Genomic DNA, 22,244 nt, shown 5'->3' on the forward strand with positions numbered 1-22,244 from the left:
CTGCTTTCGGAAAATCGGAATCTCTTAACAGAGCTGGTGGTGAGCGAGAGAAGTGGGGATGGGGCAAAGGCAAGTTGCGAAATGATCGTATTCTATACAAAGCAGCACAGGCTGTTGAGATTCAGGACCCCACCGTACACAGCTAGAAAATACAGCACTGTACTTGTTTCACTCTGCTACCGAGCTCCGAGTTCAGTAGAGGCTGTTTAGGGCGCAGCCGCTAGGTGTCGTTGCTCGCGCTGCCCCTCACTCTTCCAGCTCTGGCATAGAAAGGGTCAACGGTAGCCCAACATCCGGGGCTTTTCGTCTTTGCGTTAACGTCATCTAGACGCCGTAAATGGCGACGGCGCTATAAAGGAGGAGGTGGAGTAGTTACAGAAGCTAGAACAGTAGTTTGTAGTTGGAGGAATAAAAGAGGACGGCAGAGACTGTGAAACTTCCTCTTTTCGTTTCCTTCTCTTAAACTTCATGCGCCCAACAAAAGTCACGTTTACGGCAGCCCTTAATCACGACCCCTTCTCGGCTCTGGCACCGTGCGCGCTTCTCGCTTCCCCGCCCTGCCTCGGTTGCTGACAGAGCACGCGAGAACGTTGAGAGCGCAGCGAGTCTCCCGTCGGTCGGGCTGCAAGAGCGCGAGCTGGAGTCGCTGGCTGTTGCGCGCACGCGCGCGCCTCTTCTATTTTTGCATTACTGGCTCCGCGCCTTGCGCTGCTTAAAAGAAAAATAAATAAAGTTTTTTCTCCCCCCCCCCCCTAAGTTTTGCGCTCGCAGCCCCTGACAAACGACCGCGGGTCTCTCCCACTTAGGCTTTCCCGGCCCGCTGCTGGCAGTGGTGCTGTGCCCAGGGTGCCGAACTGCTGAAGCCTTCCACGGGGCTCCGCTACTGCCGGCCCTTGGATGACGAATGGAGGGGCTAACGCTGAGCGAGGCGGAACAGAAGTATTATTCGGATCTCTTTGCCTACTGTGACACGGACAACACCAAGAAAGTGGCGTCCAATGGCAGGGTGCTGGAGCTCTTCCGGGCCGCACAGCTCCCAAGCGAGGTGTCCCTGCAGGTAATTTAAGGAGATGCTTTCCAATCTTGGAAACAATTTGGTAACCCCCCCCCCCCCCCTCATTGTTGTCTGCTGGGTGCTTAGAGACTGGACTTGACCCTGAATCAGACAGTCACTTCAAACTTATGTCCTAGGACTTTTGACTGTGACCGGTTAGAGCAGTGGTCTCGAAATCAAACCCTTTGCAGGGCCACATTTTGGATTTGTAGGTACTTGGAGGGCCGCAGAAAAAAAATAGTTAATGTCTTATTAAAGAAATTACAATTTTGCACGAGGTAAAACTCTTTATGGTTTATAAATCTCTCCCCCTCCCTGAAGGCCTGCATGTTCCCCCCTTGATTGCAGTGTCCTCCAGCTTCCTCCCTGGCTTCCCGGTCTTAGTTTCAACTAATTACCCAGCCTGCAGAGAGGATCACCGGTGGTGTAGCGTTCCTTGCAGGTTGCCATCAGCCTCCGCAGCACGTTTCCTCTGCTGCGGTCCCACCCCTCCTTTGACATCAGGGGCAGGATCGCGGTAGAGGGAACGTGCTGCTGAGGACGATGGCAGCCTGCAAGGATCGCTACAGCACTGGCAATCATCTCTGCAGGCTGCAGTAATTATCTGAAGGTAAGAGCAGAAGGCCAGGGGGGAAGCCGGAGGATGCTGCAAAGAGCGGGCAGCATTAGTACAGACTGCGGCCGCAAAATAGTACCTGGTGGGCCGCATGTGGCCTCCAAGCCGTGAGTTTGAGACCACTGGGTTAGAGCCTTCAAGAAAGCAGTCCGCAGTTTCCCGTGATAGATGCTAATCCTGAAGGATTGGCTCTTATCAGACTGTTGCTCTTTAGTTTCTGGTGGTGGGTTGTGGGTGTGATATGGCTACTTACTACTGCTGAACTTGTTAGCTAGTCACATCCCTTACTGATAAGCAGACTAGATAGACTTTATCTGCCTTCATTTTTTTTGTTTTTATGTTGTAACCAAATAATTTACACTTTTCAAGCTTTTATGGCGCACTCCAGATATTAAGCGTAGAAGTACAGCTCTACGATTGTGGAGATGATGCGGTATACAAACTTAAGGTTTGGTTTAGTTTAGTTTAGGATATAGAAATAGGTGCGTTCCCTATTCCCACATTATCTGTTGCTTAAGAATTGTTCAAAAATATTTTGACCTGCCAGTGTTAATTTACTTGTTCAATCTTTAGTGTTATCACAGCTAGACTGTTGTAATCCAGTTTATGTAATCATTGGTTGCTTGAAATTTTTGAAACATAGGCTGCAGTTAGTACAGAATGCAGCTGTCAAACTGATTTATTTTATATTTAAACATGATAACCACTTTTTAGAGCTTTGCTGGCTTTCTGTTTATGATAAGAGTATATTTTGAAGGATCTTCATTTGAGCTCACAAGGCATTGTAGGGTGATTTACCAGAATATATGCAAATTTATTTTCAGTGATTAACTGGAAACATTATGCATGGTCTTGGAAACCAGGTATTATTAACTTTTCCATCAGCTGGACATTTGAAGTCTAGGAAGCAGTTTAATTTGTCTTATCAGGCTGCCTTATTGTGGAATGTATTGCTATTGTAATTTGGATCAGTTAGAGATTATTATATGCATAGGAAACAACTGGAGACTTTATTTGCTAAATCTGTAGTTTGACACTAAAGAGTTGTGTATTCTGTGTTTTGCTGTTATTCTGTGATGTCCTAGAACAGGGGTTGGCAACATGCGACTCTTCTCCCCCAGTGGCTGCGGTGTTTCACCCATGTATAGGCCTCCCAGACCTACTGAAGTACATGGTAATTCAGCGGGGGTCTTCGTGGTAGGTGCTGCAGCCCTCTTGTTCCTCACAGCTGCCTTCTAAAATGGCTTCCGCGACCATCTCATGGTACTACAGGAAATGCCACAAGCAGCCGCAAAAGGTCATGACAGACATTTCAGAAGGCATTTGCGAGAGGGCTGTGCTTCTGCCATAAGTACCCCCACTGGATCACCAGGTACCTCGGTAGGCCTGGGGGAGCCTACCTATCTATGGCGGAGTGGCGGGGGCAGGGTCATTGGGTTGAGCTGCCATGAGAGGGCCATGCTCCTGTCCTGAAGACTGCCCCAGTACCTAGATAGGCCCTTGGGGGGAGGGGGGAATAGTGGGGTTGGGAGGGAGCCTTGACTTGGGGGGAGGGAGGAATGAGGGGTTAGAGAGGAGAAAGAGGTTTGAGAAGCTAGTCCTTGGGGAGGAAAGAGAGAGTGAGAGACCTGGAATATCTCATACCCCCTTCTTTACCCTTTGCAGCTCTTTGTAAATCTTGAGTCAAAACAGGATAAAATGGCTTTTTGCTTTTAAAAAGGTTGTCAACCCCGATCCTAGAGGATGCTCTAGTTCTTCTTTTGTTACCCACATTGAACTGTATGGGCATATATGAGCTAGAAGATTTGGATGTAATGTACTAGAGAGCTGAATGAGGTGGGAAATCAATTGATAGGGTGATAACCCAACAAAAAAATCAATAAGGGAAATGGAATAGCATGAACAGCTTGGCCCTCCAAAGCAAAAATATATTCCTCTGCCCCTGCAAAAATCATAGTAAGACTGTTAATTAACTTGTAAAACTTTTGTGCCAACACTCTGGGTTTCTTGTTCAGTTGAGGTAAAGCTCATTTGGCAAAGGAGAAAGATTCATATTTATTATGGATGGGCACCCAACAAATTTTCATGAGAATGACCAGCTCACTCTGAGAGGTGTAATTGGTGATCCCTGCTAATTTGATTTCAGATAGGAATTGCACAGAAGCTGCCCAATTGGGGGAAAAAATATTATTTTCAATTATTAATCATTTCTATAGCAATTAGGTGTACACACAATGCTGCATGAATACATTGTTAACCTTTATTGAACCAAAATAGAAATGCAGATCATTTTTGCAGTTACAATGTGTACTGTAACATTAAAGTCTTGATTATCCAAGGTAAACGGGATTGACCTGTTTGATAAATGAACAGTCAGATACGACTTAAAGAATCCACAGAAAACATACTTTATGCATATAGAGCAGACATAGGGTAGTTGTATTTGAAATATTGTTTATTACCACTAATCAGCAACATTGTGAACAGAAATACAGAACTTATTTGCTATGTGTTCAGCCTCACTTGAGTTGTCTTCTACAGCAGGTGATGTGAATAGAAATACAAAACCGAGCATTCCAAAATGTAAAACCACAATTGTACAAAGCATGATTGGAGCCCTATTTCTTAAGCTAACTGCTTTATCTTATGCAAGGAATAACAATATAAAACAGACATCAAGATAGTAGAACTGAAACTGGGAAATGTCACTTTCCAAGTTTACAGGCAAAACAGATCTAAGAATGAGTAAGAATAAAGAATGTGCTGTGATTTGTAATTGAACAAACAGGAATAGATAAGGTGTACATATAATACTGCATAAAACTCATTGTGCACAATAATCTTACCATGGTTCCCTTGCTGCAAAAGCATGATTTCAGATCAAAAATGGTTTCCTGGCAGAAAAAGCAAGAGCTTGGGTCAAATAGTTAGATCAGCTTCTTGCCTAGTTTCCCCATAATTTCTTTCTTCCAGACTCGCAATCATGCTCATCATGTTTAGGGGTTGTGGCCTTCCATAGTAGCCTGCTCAGTTTCAGAACAGATTTGTTGGTGCTAGATTTACTGTGTACAGTTTAATGGGTTTCTGCTAGGAACTTGTTAACCTGGATTGGCCACTGTGGAAACAGGATACTGGGCTAAATGGATCATTAGTCTGATCCAGTATGGCTATTCTTATGTTCTTAAAGTGCTGCCTTTGCAGAGCAGCAGCTGTGTGTTAGGTCCAAAAAATGCTGCTATGCTGTAAAAGCAAGGCCAGGGTGCAGTAGCAGAGGGAAAGCTTCCAGCCGTGGAAGGCATCGTGCTTACTTCACTCACAACGCCGCTGGCCCAAAGAATGAAAGAGCGATTGCAGCAATAGATCCCACCATCCCCAGATCCACCATCTCTCCTTTTCTCAACTACCTTTTCATCCAGCATCTGTCCCTCCTTCCCCACCACCCCAGGGTCTATCATCTCTCCTACCACCCCAGGGTCTATCATCTCTCCCTTGCTCTTTCCAACTGCCCTCCTAGCCACTATCTCTATCCCCCCTCCCTGCACACCACTCCTTGGGTCCAACTTCTCTCCCTTGCTCTTTCCCTCTCTCCATCCCATTGTCCACCATCTCTCTCCCTCTCCTCTGTTTTCAGACCCATTTATTTCTTCCCCTTCACCTCCCCTCCTCAGTCCAGCATATGCCTCTCCCTTTGGATCCCCCCTCCCTCCATGTACTTCTAATAGCTACTACACCAGGGAGCCCCCCCAAAAGGCCGGCATTCTTCCCCCTTCTCTCCACCATCATCTGGCATCCTCCTGGTCTCTCAGTCTCACTTTTAAAAACTAATTGCAACCTGTAGAGGATCGTTGATGCACTTTCCCTCTGCCGCGGTCCACCCCTGACCAAAATAGGATGTTTTAGGTCAGAGGAGGGGTGGACTGTGGCAGAAGGAAAGTGCACCAGTGATCCTCCACAGGCCATAATTAGTTTTTAAAGTTAAACCAGAAGGCGAATCGGGCAGCACTAGCTTGAGGATCCAGCATTTCCAGACGGCTTCCCTCCTTCCCTGCTGCTGGTACAAACCAAGCAGAGCAAGCCATCGAACACAGGCTTGCTCGACGATGCTCGTGGCCTTCCATCTGCCAGGCTCCTCCTTATGACACAACGTCCTTTCTTTGTGTCCCCATGCCGGCGGTGAACAGATATTAATTTTACCCATTCCTGCGGTTTACTGTGGTCATCTGCAGTTAGCCACGGGAATGGGTCACAGTGTCATTCTCTATTCAGGGGGGGGTCTCTGGTTGATGTGCCCCCACATAGTTAGTTTAGGCTGAGTCTCATTGTTTTATTGTTTATTCTATTTTCAAAAAATGTTTGTTGTGATGTTTATTGATATGATCAGATTAGACTTCTTTCTCCATCTTCTGTGTCCTCTACAGCAGGGTTTCTCAACCTGCGGTATGCAGACCGCCTGTTGGGGGTACGCGGGCTGGCCGCCCACCCCCTCCCTGCCTGCTGCCACTGCTTGCCGCCTGGCCCCGCAACTCCAAAAGGGTTGGGCACGTGCAGCGATTGCACGCCACCAGCCCATAAGCCTTCCCCCTGATGTCAATTTTGACGGAGAGAAGGTCTGGGCCAGCCAAGCAGTTATTGCACTCCTTGGCCTAACACCATCCCTGGCATGTGTGATCTTTATATTTTGCACAGTATAGGAGGAAATGAATTTCTTTATTTCTTTGGTGTTGTACTATATGGAAGGTGTGGCTTTTGGGGATTTTGGTTTAATTTATGTTTATCATTTTTGGTCAGTTATTATGTATTTGGTATTGGTGTTCTCTGTGTGTGATCAAGTTATTCTGTTAGGATAAGTTTTCTATGTAGCATTCAGTTTTCCTGATAGTGGAGGGGATATTGTGAGGGGAGTTGGGTTTTGTTAATCCTTTTTCTGTATTTGTGATTTATAAAATGACAGTTGTACAGTATATTGTTCCTTTATATACTTTAATAAAATGATTTCAATATAGAATAGCTATTCAAGAAGTGTGTGGATGGGATCAGACAAAGTCCACAGGGAAGGGGCGGGGATGGAGACAGAGTCCGAGGGGGCAGGGCAGAGATGGAGACAAACTTTTTCTCGGTGTCATTCTCTACCCCTGAAGTATTTGCGGATAGTATTCTTCGAAAGGCTGGTCAAACAAACAAGAACCGGTACTGATAGAGGCGTTTTGGTCTCATGGCATGGCTCTTGAGTACTAGATCTAGTGTGCAGGGGGTTATTCAGATGGATAGTTGCTATCGTCTTATACAGCAAGAAGAAGGTGATTTGCAACGTATGCGAAAGCCTGGAAGTGCTTCAAATCTTTGTGCACTCTGAAGAATAGAAACCTGAGCTTGGTGTTGATTCTGGATATACTGTACTTGCTTTTCTCCAGGAGGGCCTCGAAAAGGGCCTAGTAGTCGGCGCTCTGAGAGTTCAGAAAGTTGGGCTTAAGCCCCATGGGAGCTCTCTTGTGGCTTATCCAAATTTGGTTAGGTTTTTAAAGGGCATGACAGCTGTTTCTGACTTGGAATATTAACCTGGTTCTCAGGACACTTTTGAGTCCGTCCTATGAGCCACTGGACCAAGCTTCTCTGATGGATCTCACTGTCAAGATGGTAGCCATTTCCTCCCCCTGAAGAGTGTCTGAACTTCAGGCTTTGTCCTGCAAAGATCCTATTCTTCGAATTATGGACTCAAGCATGACCTTGCGCAGTTCCCTCTTTCTTGCCGAAAGTTGTTTCTGGCTTCCACATCAGTCAGGAGGTGTGTTTGCTAGCCTGTGCTCCCTCGGGTTCATGTAAACATGACAAGGTGTTAATCTCTGGATGTGCGCCTTTTGTTAATCTCTGGATGTGCGCCTTTTGCTGAGAAACTTGGAAGTCACAAACAAATTTTGTTTACCAGATCTGTTTGTACTGGCGGAAGCAGCCTGTAAGGGTAAGTTGGTGTTGAAAGCCACAATTTCCAGGTGGTTCTGGATGGCTATTTCATCCACTTATATCGGAGCTGGGAAGTGGCCTCTTATTTGGGTGAATGCCCACTCCACATAAGGTGTGGCTTCCTCTTGGGCGGAGTCTTCAGCGGTTTTCCCCGAAGAGATTTATAGAGCCACTACTTGGTCTTCTCTACATACATTCATGAAATTTTACAGAATAGATGTGGCAGCCAAGAGGGATTCTGTATTTGAATCTTCGATCCTGGTAGCAGGCTCATTGGTCCCACCCTGAGTTTGAGAGACTATTATGTTACGTCCTAAGAGTTCAGGGATAGAGTGGGGTTGTACAAGAAGAAAAGATTAGGTTTTTATCTCGTTAATCTTCATTCTTGTAAGCTCGTACTCTGTTCCTGAAGCCTGCCCTGGGAGATTCTGATTCACTTACTTTGCAGTATTAGAGGGGGGGGGGTCTGATCAGTTTGATTATGCCATTTGGCTTTTCTAAGGCTCCTTCAGAGAGAGAGAAAACTCAAGTTCACTCCAACTCGATGATTATCTAATATGGTCCTCATCTTTCAAGACAGCCTAAATGTTTCCTCCAGAGTGGTATATCTAATCTAATCCTTAGGTTTGTATACCGCATCATCTCCACGTTCGTAGAGCTCGACGCGGTTTACAGTAGGAGAAATAGGAAGGAACTACAACAGAGGGTTAGAGGTAGAAGTGGGAAGAAAATTTACAGGACTTGGGATGGCAAGATATAAGAGTTTCTTTGATTCCTAAGTTGGTATATCTCCTCTGTTCTCTTGGTTGGGTGATCAACTATATCAAAAGCCAATTGAATCCATATCAATTGTTGGAATACTTAGAAGTCTGATTCAGTACCAAGAAGGGAAAAATATTTCTTCTCTCTTCTCTTCAGCACTAATTCAAATTAACTACCTACCTTCTCTCGCTTTAGCAACCCAGAGCATGGAATTATGTTCAATTTTGGGTACCATGGCAGCTAACTAGGATGATCTTGCATGGACAGACTTGCATGAGACTGCTTTAGAGGTCTCTTAGCCATTGGTCCCCTACATTAGAAGATTACAAAATTATTTCATGGACCTCTCAAGCAAGACAGTTTACTTGTGGTAGATTCATCTTCCAAATCTTCTTAGAAGATGTTGCAACTCCAGATTTGTTTGTTACAGATGCCAGCCTGTCACATTGGGGAGCCCACTGTCTTCAGCAAACTGGTCAAGGTTGCTAGTCTCTGATTGAGAACAATCTGGAAAGTGTTGCTTTCCTTTATCCTCTGCCACATGGGAAGGATCTTCTCAGACAATATGACAGCACTCTTATGTCCAATACATAGTAAGCAGAAGAGGCCAGGTCTTCAAACTTTAATAGCAACTGGCAGTGCAATACAAATGAATGAGTCAATCAACCAATCATAAAAACATTTGGTAAGTCATAGGACTTGACATGTAACATGTTTCGGCTAATACACTTGCATCAGTCGTCCATACATACCCTGGTCAAAACAAACCAATAATAAAATTCAATTCTGTAAAGGTAATCAATTCTGTAAGGATAAAGATCTAGAAGGAACATGAGCTTCCTGTTCCTTCTAGATCTTTATCCTTAAGGAATTAATTTTGATTATTGGTTTGTTTTGACCAGGGTATGTATGGACTCCTGATGCAGGCGTATTAGCCAAAACACATTACGTGTTGAATCCTATGACTTAACAGATATATTTATGACTGGTTGATTGACTCATTCATTTGTATAGCACTCTTATATCAACAGACAGGGAAGAACGGAAGCCAGAGCCCTAGCTATATTAGTGGTCCACCTAAATTCAACCTCTAATGCTCTGTATTTCTTTTTTTTTTTTTATTTTATTTATTACATTTTGCAATATATGACAAGCAACTGAACATTTGTTTCATGTAAACCTTTCTCCTTCTCTACCTATTATTTAAGTTCTTGTAAACCGTGTCGAGCTCCATATTCGTGGAGATGATGCGGTATATAAACTTAAGGTTTAGATTAGATTAGATTAAGCAAAGCAAAAAGGAAATAAGATAATTTCCAAATATAAATTTATAATACAACAACAATTAAATTCTTCTTAGACCCCCAACTTAAAGGGGGGTTGTCCTAGAAAAACAAGGGACTTAATTACCATAAGCAAGAAAATTAAATTCAATCACATGGCATTAACGGTAATAGCTCAACTCTTTATATCTACCAACTATCTTAACTCGTAGAGATTTTGTTCAAGTCCAGAAAAGTCCTTAAATGGTCCGGAACAAAAAAAGTGTATTTCAATCCGGCATGCTTAATTATGCATTTGCATGGGTATGCCAATTGGAAGTTGGCCCCCAAATCTTTTGTTTCCTGCCTCATTGCAAGAAAAAGCTTCCTCCTTGCTTGAGTTTCCTTCAGGGCTGTGGAGTCAGTAGATAAATGTTCCGACTCCGACTCCTCAGTTTTTTGTACTTCTGACTCCGACTCCTCTGTATTAATATGCGAATGTATTTTATACATTCCTTGAAGGAAAGAAAGGCAACATACATGTCATTACCACAGGAACTACTGGCTGGGAAGCCAACAGTCTACTGTATTGAACAGTTTAAGCAAAAGACAAACACAATGAAAACAAAATTTTATTAATTTTTTTATTAATTAATCAAACTTTCCTTGTTGACATCAGGATATATCCAAACACGTTGTCCAAAGAAAGAAGTTTGTGCCTTTCTAAAATACATTCTCATCACGGCATTGAGATCTTGGGTAAAAACTAATGAGATAAGTAAAGTGGCCCTCTCGTCAATTGTTGATAATGTTGTCTCCAAAATCTGGGAAACATTGCCCAGATCCATTGAAGCCTGCTGAATTTCCTGATTTATTACTACTTCTGCTTCAATCCCTCTTTTCTTTACAGGACAAGGTAAATAGTAAATTTTATTTAATGGAGGAATAGTATCAGAGGTGAAGCTCAAATTTTCTATCATATATTTTCTAAACAAATCAACTGGAGAGAGATCAGGGGATCTTGGAAAATTTAATATTCTTAGGTTTAACCTTCTGTTAAAGTTTTCTAGTTGTTCAATTTTTCTATGAATCAATAACTTATTTTTAACCAAAGTTTCATTAATAGTTTTTAAGGCTGCAATTTCTTCATTTACAGTGAGAAACTTAGATTCAGTGTCTTTTAATTACTTCAACAGTTTGTACAAGAGACTACCTATCAAACTTGCAGTTTCCTCTGTGGATTTTCTAAGTGTTCCTTCTATCTTCTGTAACAAACTCCAGACATCCTTAAGAGTGACCTCCATGGGGGTCGAGAAAGAACTCTCGGCTCCTTGATATTTAGCCTTCCCTGCGGCTCCTTGATCCGTCCAGCTCTCCTCAGGCAAGAAGACTCCGGATACCACTTCGGAATCCAGTTTTCTCTGCAGCGTAGGCGTCTCTACCGCTGGGCATGGAGGGATAGTCAGATTGGGAGGTGAGAGAGAGACTTTCGGCTCCGGCGTGATGTCCAAATCCGAGGGCATTAATGCCACAGCACCTCGTTCTCCACTGTTGAGATGAGCTCTGGCGGGGAAGTCGAGCAGCATTTGACACATTGGCGTAGAAGATACCGACGGTAAGGTGCCCGTTCGGACTACGCCTTTGAGCTTTGAATGCGGCATTGCCGAACAGGGGAAACAGAGACAAAAATCCAGCTACTCGACCGCAACCCAACAGTCACGCCGCTGCCATCTTGGACACCCCCCCCAGGACTCCAATGTTCTGAATTTCTACTATCTGACATCTCTGAGAAGGAGAGAAAAGCAGAGAAGAAAACAGGAGAGGGGAAGAGAGCAAGGGGCATCGGCGAGAGGTAGCTCTGCCCACCCCCGACATCATCCACCGGAGCTCCTCCTTAAAAGGGAAGGGGACAACGGAGCTCAGCCGTTCAACATGCTTCAAAGGCGAGCATTAAAGGCACTCACCTTAGCGAAAGAGCCTTTGCGAAGGGCCTTAAGAAGTGACGAGCAAAGAAGAAACACTAAGGAAGGACACCTACACAGGCAAGTACCACAAGGGCAACAGGATAAACAAACACAGTAGTAGCAGAGGGCAATCACAGCAGACACAGAGGACACACACAAGCAACAGGGGTAGCAGGTTTAAAATCAAGAAAAGGACTTCACAGTAACACCAAAGACACTACACAGATTCCTAAACAAGGAGAAGCCACATAACATAGTAACATAACATAGTAACATAGTAGATGACGGCAGATAAAGACCCGAATGGTCCATCCAGTCTGCCCAACCTGATTCAATTTAAATTTTTAATTTTTTTCTTCTTAGCTATTTCTGGTCAAGAATCCAAAGCTTTACCCTGTACTGTGCTTGGGTTCCAACTGCCAAAATCTCTGTTAAGACTTACTCCAGCCCATCTACACCCTCCCAGCCATTGAAGCCCTCCCCAGCCCATCCTCCACCAGATGACACACCGGCAAGCTGACAGCAATGGATGCAGCAGACAGAAGCAGTATGTTGAGCTACCCAGGTTTCTGCACCGTTTGCCATATGTATGACTACCTCCCCTCTGGGAGGCGGTCTTATGTAAGCACTCAATGCGAGGAACTGGAGGGCCTGAAGAAGCAAGTCAGACTCTTGGAGGGCAGAATACTGAAACTAGAAGTACTTTGAGCAGTGGAAGAGGAGGACAGAGAGGCAGAAAACTTCATGACAGAGAAAACCGTTGAGGAAGAAGTCAGGGAGTTAGAGAAGTTCATCAAACAGGCATACAGGGAGGCCGTGGAAAATCATCAACAACAGTGGAGCTGCCAAGATACACCTACAGTGATTGAGGACCACCTGAAGGACAACCACAAGGAAGACGAGTCCGGTACAAGCCAATGCCAGGATGAGGGAAGATGGAAGTGCACAGAGGACATAGACCTATGGCTGGAGAAATGGTCATACACCGGGGACACGGACCTGTGGCTAGAGAAGCAAGAGAAGAAAGAGAGGACAGCAATCGTGGGGGACTTCATGATCGGACAAGTCGACAGCCACATAGAGGGAGGAAGACAGGATCGGCTGGTGACCTGCCTCCCGGGAGCCAAGGTAGAAGATATGAGAGAGGGATAAAGATGCTAGATCTGGTGTAGGAGAGATAAAAATAAAGAAAGCAGTGAAGCTGGAATGAATCATGTAAAAAGGAGAGAGGAGGCACAGGCTAGATGGAAAGGGGAGAGGGGTATAGAAAGAAGTCAGATACTTATGGAAGGGGGAGAAGGCAGACAGTCGATGGAACGGGCAGATGCTGGATTGAAGAGACAGGGCAGACGCTGGAAGGAAAAGAGTGAAATGAAGATGAAAGCAGAAACCAGAGACAACAAAAGGTAGAAAAAAATTTTATTTCTATTTTGTCATTAGAATATATCAGATTTGAAATATATATCCTGCTGGAGACATAACTGGAGACTGCAAAGCCCAGGCAGTGCTTCTTTAGCTTCCAGCTGGCTTAGGGCTCTCTCGGACCAGGGGTCACTCCCCTAACACTATTCTTGTCATGTGTGACTGCACTATTCTGTTAGCATGGTATTTCTATGAACTTGGCTTGTTCAGTTTTCTTGATAGTAAAGGGGATATATGTGAAGGGGAGGGGAGACAGGGTTTTGTTGGTCCTTGCTCTGTATATTTGTATTTATAAAATCACAATTGTACAGAATATTGTTTCTTTTTATACTTTAATAAAATACATTCAATAAAAAATCATAACTGCGGCTTGTGCAGATGGGTTGCGGGAACCGAGCTCGCAGAGACGGGGCGGAAATGTTTTTTTTAAATTTCAGTCTTAGTAGTTTGCTGGTCCACAAAATAATTATTTTATTTCTGCCGTTCCACGGGTGTAAAAAGGTTGAAAAATACTGTCTTAGAATACTTGTTACATATGTTTCCTCTAAGCTGAGCACATTTAGAACATGCCACCCACATGAGAAAAAATTTGTACATACCTAACCAATCACTTAAAGCAGTGTTTCTCAACTTCTTCAAGCCAAGTACCCCAAGTCTAAGAAATATCAGAGTACCCCGCCTAAGCTCTGCCCCGTCCTGCCTAAGCTCTACCCCTAACCCCACCCCCATAATAGTACTAATTGTAATGCTACACAATATAATCTTATTAACAATAAATAATGGTAACTACAAAATTTAAAAAACACATACACAGAGAAAATGTTAATTATCATTTATATTTGTTGTTTTTTTTAAAAGAGATTAAGGCAGATGACTTTAAAATATGCAATGTCACCTCAGTAACAGCTATAGAAAAATAGACAAATATAGTGCAAAATATAGACAGCAGATATAAATTCTCAAAACTGATACATTTCGATCACTAAATTGAAAATAAAATAATTTTTCCTACCTTTGTTGTCTGGTGATTTCATGAGTCTCTTTTTGCACTTCCTTCTGACTGTGCAACTAATATTTTTTTCTTTCTGCCTCCTACACACTTCCTCTCCTCTGAATCTCATTCCCTTCCCCAACCAACATCTCTCTCTCTCTCTTCCTCCATGATTTCAACTTTTCTTCCTCCATCCCTATTGGCAACATCTCCCTCTCTCTCTCACTGTTCTCTCATTCCCTCCTTTGCTGCAAAGGGAGTGGGGAAAGTGAGAGAGAGATCCAGGGTGCATTTCTCCCACTCCCTCTACTACCACATCCAACATTTCTCCCTCTCTCATCCACCAGATCAAGTGCAGCATTTTTCACCACTGCCCACCACCCCCTTGCCCAACATTTCTCCTTCTATCACCCACCGCTCTCCAGCACCATGTCACATCTCTCCCTCCATCACTATGTCCAACATTTCTTCCGCTTGCATCCCCTTCAATCTGTTCTTTTGTTCCTTCTCCACCACCATATCCAACATTTCTCCCTCACCATATCCAATATTTCTCCCTCCTTCTCTTCCCCATGCATCTCTACCTCTCGCCGCTCTCTCTTTATGCCCAATATTCCTCTTTCTTTTTTAACCCATGTGTCACCATCTCTCTTCTCACTCACACACTCATGCCCAACAATTCTCTTTCTATTCCCTCCCTCCTATATCCCAAGTTAGTGCCCCCTTCCTTCCTCCCCCTTCCTTCCTCCCTTGTGTCCCAAGTTCATGCACCCTCCCTTCCTTCTGTGTCCTGAATTTGTGCCCCCTCCTTGCCTTCCAGTCTTTGTCCCAAATTTGTCCCCCAAATGCCCTCCATTCTCTTTTTGTCCCATGTTGATATCTCCTCTTTTACTTGCTCGCTCCAGGGCCGCACTCGCTCCCTTCAGGGCCATCCAGCTGGGCTGCTCCTTCCTGCCTTCAGCCACACTTGTTTGCAGGGACGTGGGCAGCGGCTCTTGCATGCTTCACATGGCTGACCCACAAGCCTTCCTTCTGTCGTCAGCTATGATGTTGGAGGGAAGGCTTCTGGGTCAACCATGTGCAGTGTGCAAGAACCGCTGCTTGTGACCCTGCAAACAAATGCGGCTGAAAGCAGGAAGGACTGTTCATGTAACTGGGATCCCCGGCTGACCTGGAATGCTTCCATCCAACGTCGGTTCGGACATGGGAGGGAAGCTTTCTGGGTCAGCTTCGAGGATGCAGCTGGAGGGCAGGAAGGGAGGGCATGGGATCCCCTGAGGCAGCGGCGATTGAGGAGGAGGAGGTGAGGGAGACCCGCACAGTGTCACGTACCACTCCAAGTGGCTCATATACCCTTAGGGGTACGCATACCACGTGCTGAGAAACACTGTCTTAGAGGGAGCATTGCTTGTTACTGATCAAATGCAGCTTGTTACTGATCAAATGCAGGATGCAGCTGGAGGGCAGGAAGGGAGGGCATGGGATCCCCTGAGGCAGCGGCGATTGAGGAGGAGGGGGTGAGGGAGACCCGCACAGTGTCGCGTACCACTCCAAGTGGCTCACATACCCTTAGGGGTACGTATACCACGTGCTGAGAAACACTGTCTTAGAGGGAGCATTGCTTGTTACTGATCAAAAATGTTGTTCCTAAATTACGTGATTAGAATAAGGCACTTTAACTCATGTGGTGTATTGTTTTGCAGGTTATGGAACTTTGTGGTGCAACAAGGCTTGGCTATTTTGGAAGAAGCCAGTTTTATATTGCTTTGAAACTTGTAGCTGTCGCTCAAGCTGGTCTCCCCTTAAGAATGGAAAGTTTAAATACAGGTAATGTCAGAATTGACTTTTTAATATTTTTGAACTAAATGGAATTTCTTTCATAATGTGGACAATAATTTAGATTTAGTTCACATCTTTTTCAGTAGCGGCTCAAATTGTATTACATCCAGGTACGGTGGATATTTCCTTGTCTACAGAGGACTTACCATCTAAGTTTGTACCTGATGCAATGGAGGGTTAGGTGACTTGGCCAAGATTACTGTTCCTTGCAATTTGGGGCAAGTTACCTAACCCTGACTTCCCTGATACTGTTGGGCTACTGCTACAGTCCACACTCATTTAATTAGAATTTGAAACGTATTAAGCTCCCAGTTCCATGTGCAGGACCCAAGAAGCAGGCAGAGCTCCGAAGTTTCAATACATGGTTGAGATGATGGTGCAGGGATGAGGGATTTAGATTTGTTAGGAACTGGGCAACATTCTGGAAAGGGTGAGCTTGTTCCGAAAGAATGGACTCCACCTTAACTTGGATGGAACCAGGTTGCTGGTGCTAACATTTAAAAAGGAAATATAGCAGCTTTTAAATTGAAATGCGGGGGAAAGCTGACAGTCGCCCAGGAGCAGAAGGTTCAGTGTATAGAGCTGTACGGGAACGGGGGTCCTGTGGGTTCCCCTCTAGGGTCGTAGGGATCCCGTGGGAACCCCCCTCATGGTCTCGGGGATCCCGTGGGGTTGGAGCCAGCTCGAGCCGAGAGGCTCATATTTTCCTGCCTGTACACGTACCGCACCCCCCCCCCCCCCAACGTCAGAGCTGACATCGGAGGGAAGGCTTTGCGTCAGTCACATGCAGGCAAGCAAGCCGGAGCTCCTGTCCTTTTCAGTCCTCCCTTCCCCCATCCAGTGGATGCTGCGAAGAGGCCAAGCGCGTCCCCCACTCCGTCCCTCCTCTGGCTGCGTTACCTGGGCGTTGCTCTCTGTCTCCCTCGCTCTGGCGGTCACAGTGATCACGCTGGAGTGGAGCCTTCCCTCTGCTCCGCCAGAAACAGGAAGTGGTATCACTGGAAGGCAGAAGAATAGCTCGGGAGGAGTTTGGGGGGATTTTGCAAGCGCCGGACGGAGGTAATGAGGGTGGGATGGAAAGGAAAGAGGGACGGTGCGGACTTAGTGGAAGGAAAGAAAGATAAGAGGACCAGGAAAGAAGAAGGGATGCTGGCTTGGGGGAGGGAGCTGTAGAGTGCAGGGAGAGATGCATGGGAGGCAAACGGGGGACACAGAAGTGGGGGGGGGAGGGAGTAAATTTTTGGACACAAGGCATGAACTTGGGAGAGAGGATGGAGGAAGGGAGGGAAAGAGATGCTGAGGTGGGGAGGAAATATAAAGGGAGAATTGGGCGTGTTAGTGAGAGGGAAAGAGGTGGTCGTGTACACGGGGACTGGAAGAAAGGAGAATTTTTGATCATAGGGAGGGAGTGAGGTACAGATGAGAGGGAGAAATGTTGTGGTGGAAAGGGAACGGTGGGACAGATTAAAAGGAATGCAAGAGGGAGGAATGTTGGACATAGTGGTGAAGGGAATGGAGGGAGAGATGTGGCATGGTGCTAGAGAGGGGTGATAGAAGGAGAAATGTTGGGCATGGGACTGGAGGGCAGGGGCGAAAGATGCTGCACATGGTCCGGGGGATGAGAGAGGGATAAATGCTGGACCATGGTAGGAGGAACCAGTGGACAGCAACAGAAGAATTTACAGATGATGGGAAAACAGAAAAAAGTAACCAGGACCAACTTGATGGAAAAAAGTCTCCGGACAACAAAGGTAAAAACTGGAATTTATTGACTAAAATATGTTAGCTTTGGGAAATGTATATAGCAGATGTCTTTGTATTGTGTTCAAAAGAAAAGGAAATGCATTTATGGTTTTATTTCTACAGTGTTGAAGTACTTGCTGACCCTTGCTGTGGCTGGTGGGATCCCCAAGCACTGCCAGCAGAGGACCTCCTCTAGTAACGGCCAGAACTCCCCTCCATCAAGCGCAGCAGTCGTTGGCAGCATGCATGAGCCACTGAGGTGCCAGCATCTGTGACTCAGGGATGCTACTTCTGCCTGCCAAGCTTGACAAATGGGACCCCCCGCCAACTGCAGAGGAAGTCCTCAGCTGACAGCTTGAGGGTCCTCATCAGCTGAGTATTTATATTTTATATTTACATTAGATGCTCTGGTAGAAACCCGTTTACAAAGTATGTATGCTTCCCAATTAATATTTCCAAAGTAATAAAATGTATTTGCTTATTTGTAAATGGGTCTCTACCAAAGCCTTTAATTCAGAAGCATAATTAAATGAAATAACTGCTTCTGAAGTTTATAGGGACGGGCGGGGACGGAATTGATTCCAGCAGGGATGGGTTTGACTCCTAGTGGGGATGGACAGGGATGGGTTTGATTCTACTGGGGATGGCAGGGATGGGTTTGATTTCTTCCCCGCGCAACTCTCTAGTTCAGTGTGAGGTATCATTGGAGGATACTATTGAAACAAGATATTTAGGGAGTCCCAGTAGAGAGGTTCCAATAATGGTGAAAGAAAGCCAGGAGGGTTTAAGAGGAAGGCAGAGTAAAAGACTCAAATTTTCACTGTCTTCTCAGCAATCTGTAGTTACAAGGAAAAAACACAATTTGAAGTGTGTGTATACAATTGCTAGAAGCCTAAAACTAAAATAGGAGAGTTAGAGTATATACCACTAAATGATGAGGTAGATATAATAGGCATCTCAGAGACCTGGTGGAAAGAGGGCAATCGATGGAATACTGTGTTACATGGGTACAAATTATATCGCAAGGATAGAGTAGATCAAATTGGAGAGGGGAGGTGGCGCTATATGTTAAAGAGAGAATTGAATCAAATAAAATAAACATTCTGCATGACATAGATAGCAGTGTGGAATCCATACGGATAGAAATTCCATGTGTGAAGGAAGGAATATAAAGATAGGATTATACTACTGTCTCCCTAGACAAAATGAGCAGACAGATGAAGAAATGTTTTCAGAGATTAGGAAAGCTGGAGAATTAGGCAACAGTATAATAATGGGTGATTTCAGTTATCTTTTAAACCCTATCTGGGTGTCTGTGAGCTGCAGTGCCATTTTGATACTTGGATTGATTTTGTGCAAAAATATATTCGCAGCAGCACTATTTCGTTGATAAACCTCTGATGCAGCTTTGACAAGCGAAACAGGGATTCCTTATTGGGTAATCAAGAAAGGGCCATCTGTAGCTGGTATCTGAGCGGATCCTGTGCTGAAGCTAAGTGCCCCTTTCCATTTTGGCTATAAATCGCAGTGCTGTGGTTTTTGTGATTTACAGCACATTTTGTTTATCAACAGTCTTCTGGGACTGTCCCTTGAGGGTGTGAATTGAAGACTAATAATATAACCTATTAAAACGAGTTAGCAGTAAATTTTGGAGGTTTTTTTTAGACCCGTGAATCTGGAAGATGTACTAAGCCAAATCGACAAGTTAAAAGTGATAAATCGCCTGGACTGGATGGTATACATCCCAGGGTACAAAAGAACTCAAACATGAAATTGCTGACTTGCTGTTAGTGATCTGTAACCTGTTGCTAAAATCATCTGTAGTACCTGAAGATTGGAGGGTGGCCAGTGTTAAACCGATTTTTAAAAAGGGTTTCAGGGAGATCCGGGAAATTACAGACCAGTAAACCTGACTTGCGTGCCAGGCAAAATGTGGAAACAACTCGTATAAAAAATAGAATTGTGGAACACATGATTTAATGAGACAGAGTCAGCATGGGTTCAGCCGAGTGAGATCTTGCCTCATCAATTTGCTTTACTTCTTTGAAGGTGTGAATAAACATGTGGATAAAGGTGAGCCGGTTGATGTAGTATATCTAGATTTTCAGAAAGCTTTTGATAAAGTTCCTCATGAGAGGCTCCTGAGAAAATTAAAGAGTCATGAGATAGGTGGCAAAGTTCAGTTGTGGTTTAGGAATTGGTTATCGGATAGAAAACAGAGGGTAGGGTTAAATGGTCATTTTTCTCAGTGGAGGAGAGTAAATAGTGAAGTGCTGCAGGGATCTGTCCTGAGATTGGTACAATTTAACTTATTTATAAATGATCTGGAAATTGGAACGAGTGAGGTGATTAAATTTGCAGATGACACTAAACTGTTCAAAGTTGTTAAAACTCATTCAGATTGTGACAAATTCAGGTAGACCTTAGGAAGTTGGAAGACTGGGTATCCAAGTGGCAGATGAAATTTAATGTGGTCAAATGCAAAGTGATTCATATTGGAAAGAATAACCTAAATCACAGTTACCGGATGCTAGGGTCACCGGGGAGGGGAGGGGGGTTTAGCACCCAAGAAAAGGATCTGGGTGTCTTTGTAGACAATAAGATGAAATCTTTTGCCCAATATGTAGTGGCGGCCAAAAAAGCAAACAGGATGCTAGGAATTATTAAAAAAGGGATGGTTAACAAGACTAAGAATGTTATTATGCTCCTGTATCACTCCATGATGTGACCTCATCTAGAGTATTGCATTCAATTCTGGTCTCCTTATTTCAAGAAAGATATAGCGGCACTAGAAAAGATTTAAAGAAGAGCGACCAATTTGATAAAGGGCTTAGAACTCCTCTTGTATGAGGAAAGACTAAAAAGGTTAGAACTTTTCAGCTTGGAAAAGCGACAGCTCAGGGGAGATATGATTGAAGTCTACAAAATCCTGAGTGGAGTAGAACGGGTACAAGTGGATCAATTTTTCACTCTGTCAAAAATGACAAAGACTAGGGAACACTCAATGAAGTTCCAGGGAAATACTTTTAAAACCAATAGGAGGAAATATTTTTTCACTGAAAGAATAGTCAAGCTCTGGAATGCATTGCCAGAGGTTGTGGTAAGAGCGGATAGCGTAGCTGGTTTTAAGAAAGATTTGGACAATTTCCTGGAGGAAAAGTGCATAGTCTGTTATTGAGAAAGACATGGGGGAAGCCACTGCTTGCCCTGGATCGGTATCATGAAATATTGCTACTCCTTGTGTTTTGACTAGGTACTAATGACCTGATTGGCCACCGTGAGAGCGGGCTACTGGGCTTGATGGATCATTAGTCTGAACCAGTAAAGCTATTCTTATGTTAAAAACTTGTCCTTTTGATTGTATTGCTTTTTATTTTTTCTAATCCAATGAGAGTTTGAAAGAATTATACAAAAGAGGTTCAGATTGTCTGTCTGTCTGGGGGAAAAATCATTCTGAAAATTTAATGGAATAGGATAAAAAGTGGCATGAGGGAAAAATCAGTAAAAAGACATAAGTCTGAAATGGGCCAAGTTAAACAGAACTGTCTGTGCACTTTGTCCCTTTCAGCAAAATCTCCTGATCTTTCCTTCTTGTTTGGTTGTCCAGCTTGATAGTTCTCATACTTGTTTTAGTGGTGTTGCCTCTACTTTGTAGAATAATTCTTCCCTTGATGTCTGATTGGAGTCTTCCTTCCAGAAATTCAAGAAATCCCTACTGCTTTATCCAAGTGTTTCCCCAAGCTGAGTGCTTTGCTTGCCCTTTGATAAGAACATAAGAATTGCGATACTGGGACAGACCGAAGGTCCATCAAGCCCAGTATCCTGTTTCCAACAGTGACCAACACAGATCCCAAGTACCTAGCCAGATCCGAAGTAGTAAAACAGATTTTATGCTGCTTATCCTAGGAATAAGTAGTGGATTTCCCCAAGCCATCTCAATAAAGGCCTATGGACTTCTCTTTTAGGAAGTTATCCAAATCTTTTTTTTTTTAATCCTGGTAAGCTAACTGATTTCACCACATTCTCTGGCAATGAATTCCAGAGTTTTACACATTATATGAAGATATATTTTCTTTGTTTTGTTTTAAATCTACTTCATTGCATGACCCCCTAGTCCTAGTATTTTTTGAAAGAGTGAACAAGCAATTCACATCTACCCTTTCCACTCCATCAGGGTAAGATTCTCAAAACTCAAATGTGCCTTTAACATGCTCGCTAAACCAGTTCCAGCTGGTTTAGCGTGCATGTATTTTAGTGGTGGATTATCAAAATGGCTTACCGTGGTCTTTTTTGATTTGATTCCGTCTTTGATTCTTCCATGCAATGTGGTACAGCAAGGTCATTAATATTAAAATGAGCTCTCTGAGCGATTATCATTGCCAAGTGATTCTCTCACCTCATTGTGTATCCTGGGATGCGCCAGGGAAGGGCCTAAGGCTCTGATTGGCCCAGGTGCTTAAGACCCTTTCTTTGTCACATGCGCCTGTCTCTCTCTCCTGTGCAAGCTGGAGCATGAGGCTGTGGATCCTCCTCCTCAACTTCTTTTGGCTAGGTCAGATTGTTGCTGATGCATTGTATAACCTTATGTGGTTTTTGGCAGAAGTGTCAGCATACTTCATTTCTGCTGGCAATC

The 22,244-nt window shown here is 44.2% G+C and overlaps 1 protein-coding gene across 9 annotated transcripts in view; it reads left to right on the top strand.

The window, feature by feature from the left end:
• Positions 1-305: 305 nt before the first annotated feature.
• The window catches only part of REPS1 (RALBP1 associated Eps domain containing 1), a 234,711-nt gene continuing 212,772 nt past the window's right edge, over positions 306-22,244 (top strand). For 5 of the 9 annotated variants that reach the window (XM_033938632.1, XM_033938629.1, XM_033938630.1 and 2 more), the window contains exons 1-2: positions 905-1,057; positions 15,733-15,856. In XM_033938632.1, coding sequence (XP_033794523.1) covers positions 905-1,057; positions 15,733-15,856 — 277 coding nt within the window. Of the gene's footprint in view, positions 1,058-15,732; positions 15,857-22,244 lie in introns of all 9 variants that reach the window. The other 4 variants (XM_033938627.1, XM_033938628.1, XM_033938631.1 and 1 more) reach the window with 3 other exon arrangements.

The sequence above is a fragment of the Geotrypetes seraphini genome, chromosome 3, assembly GCF_902459505.1.
Source record: "Geotrypetes seraphini chromosome 3, aGeoSer1.1, whole genome shotgun sequence".
NCBI classification, from domain to species: domain Eukaryota; kingdom Metazoa; phylum Chordata; class Amphibia; order Gymnophiona; family Dermophiidae; genus Geotrypetes; species Geotrypetes seraphini.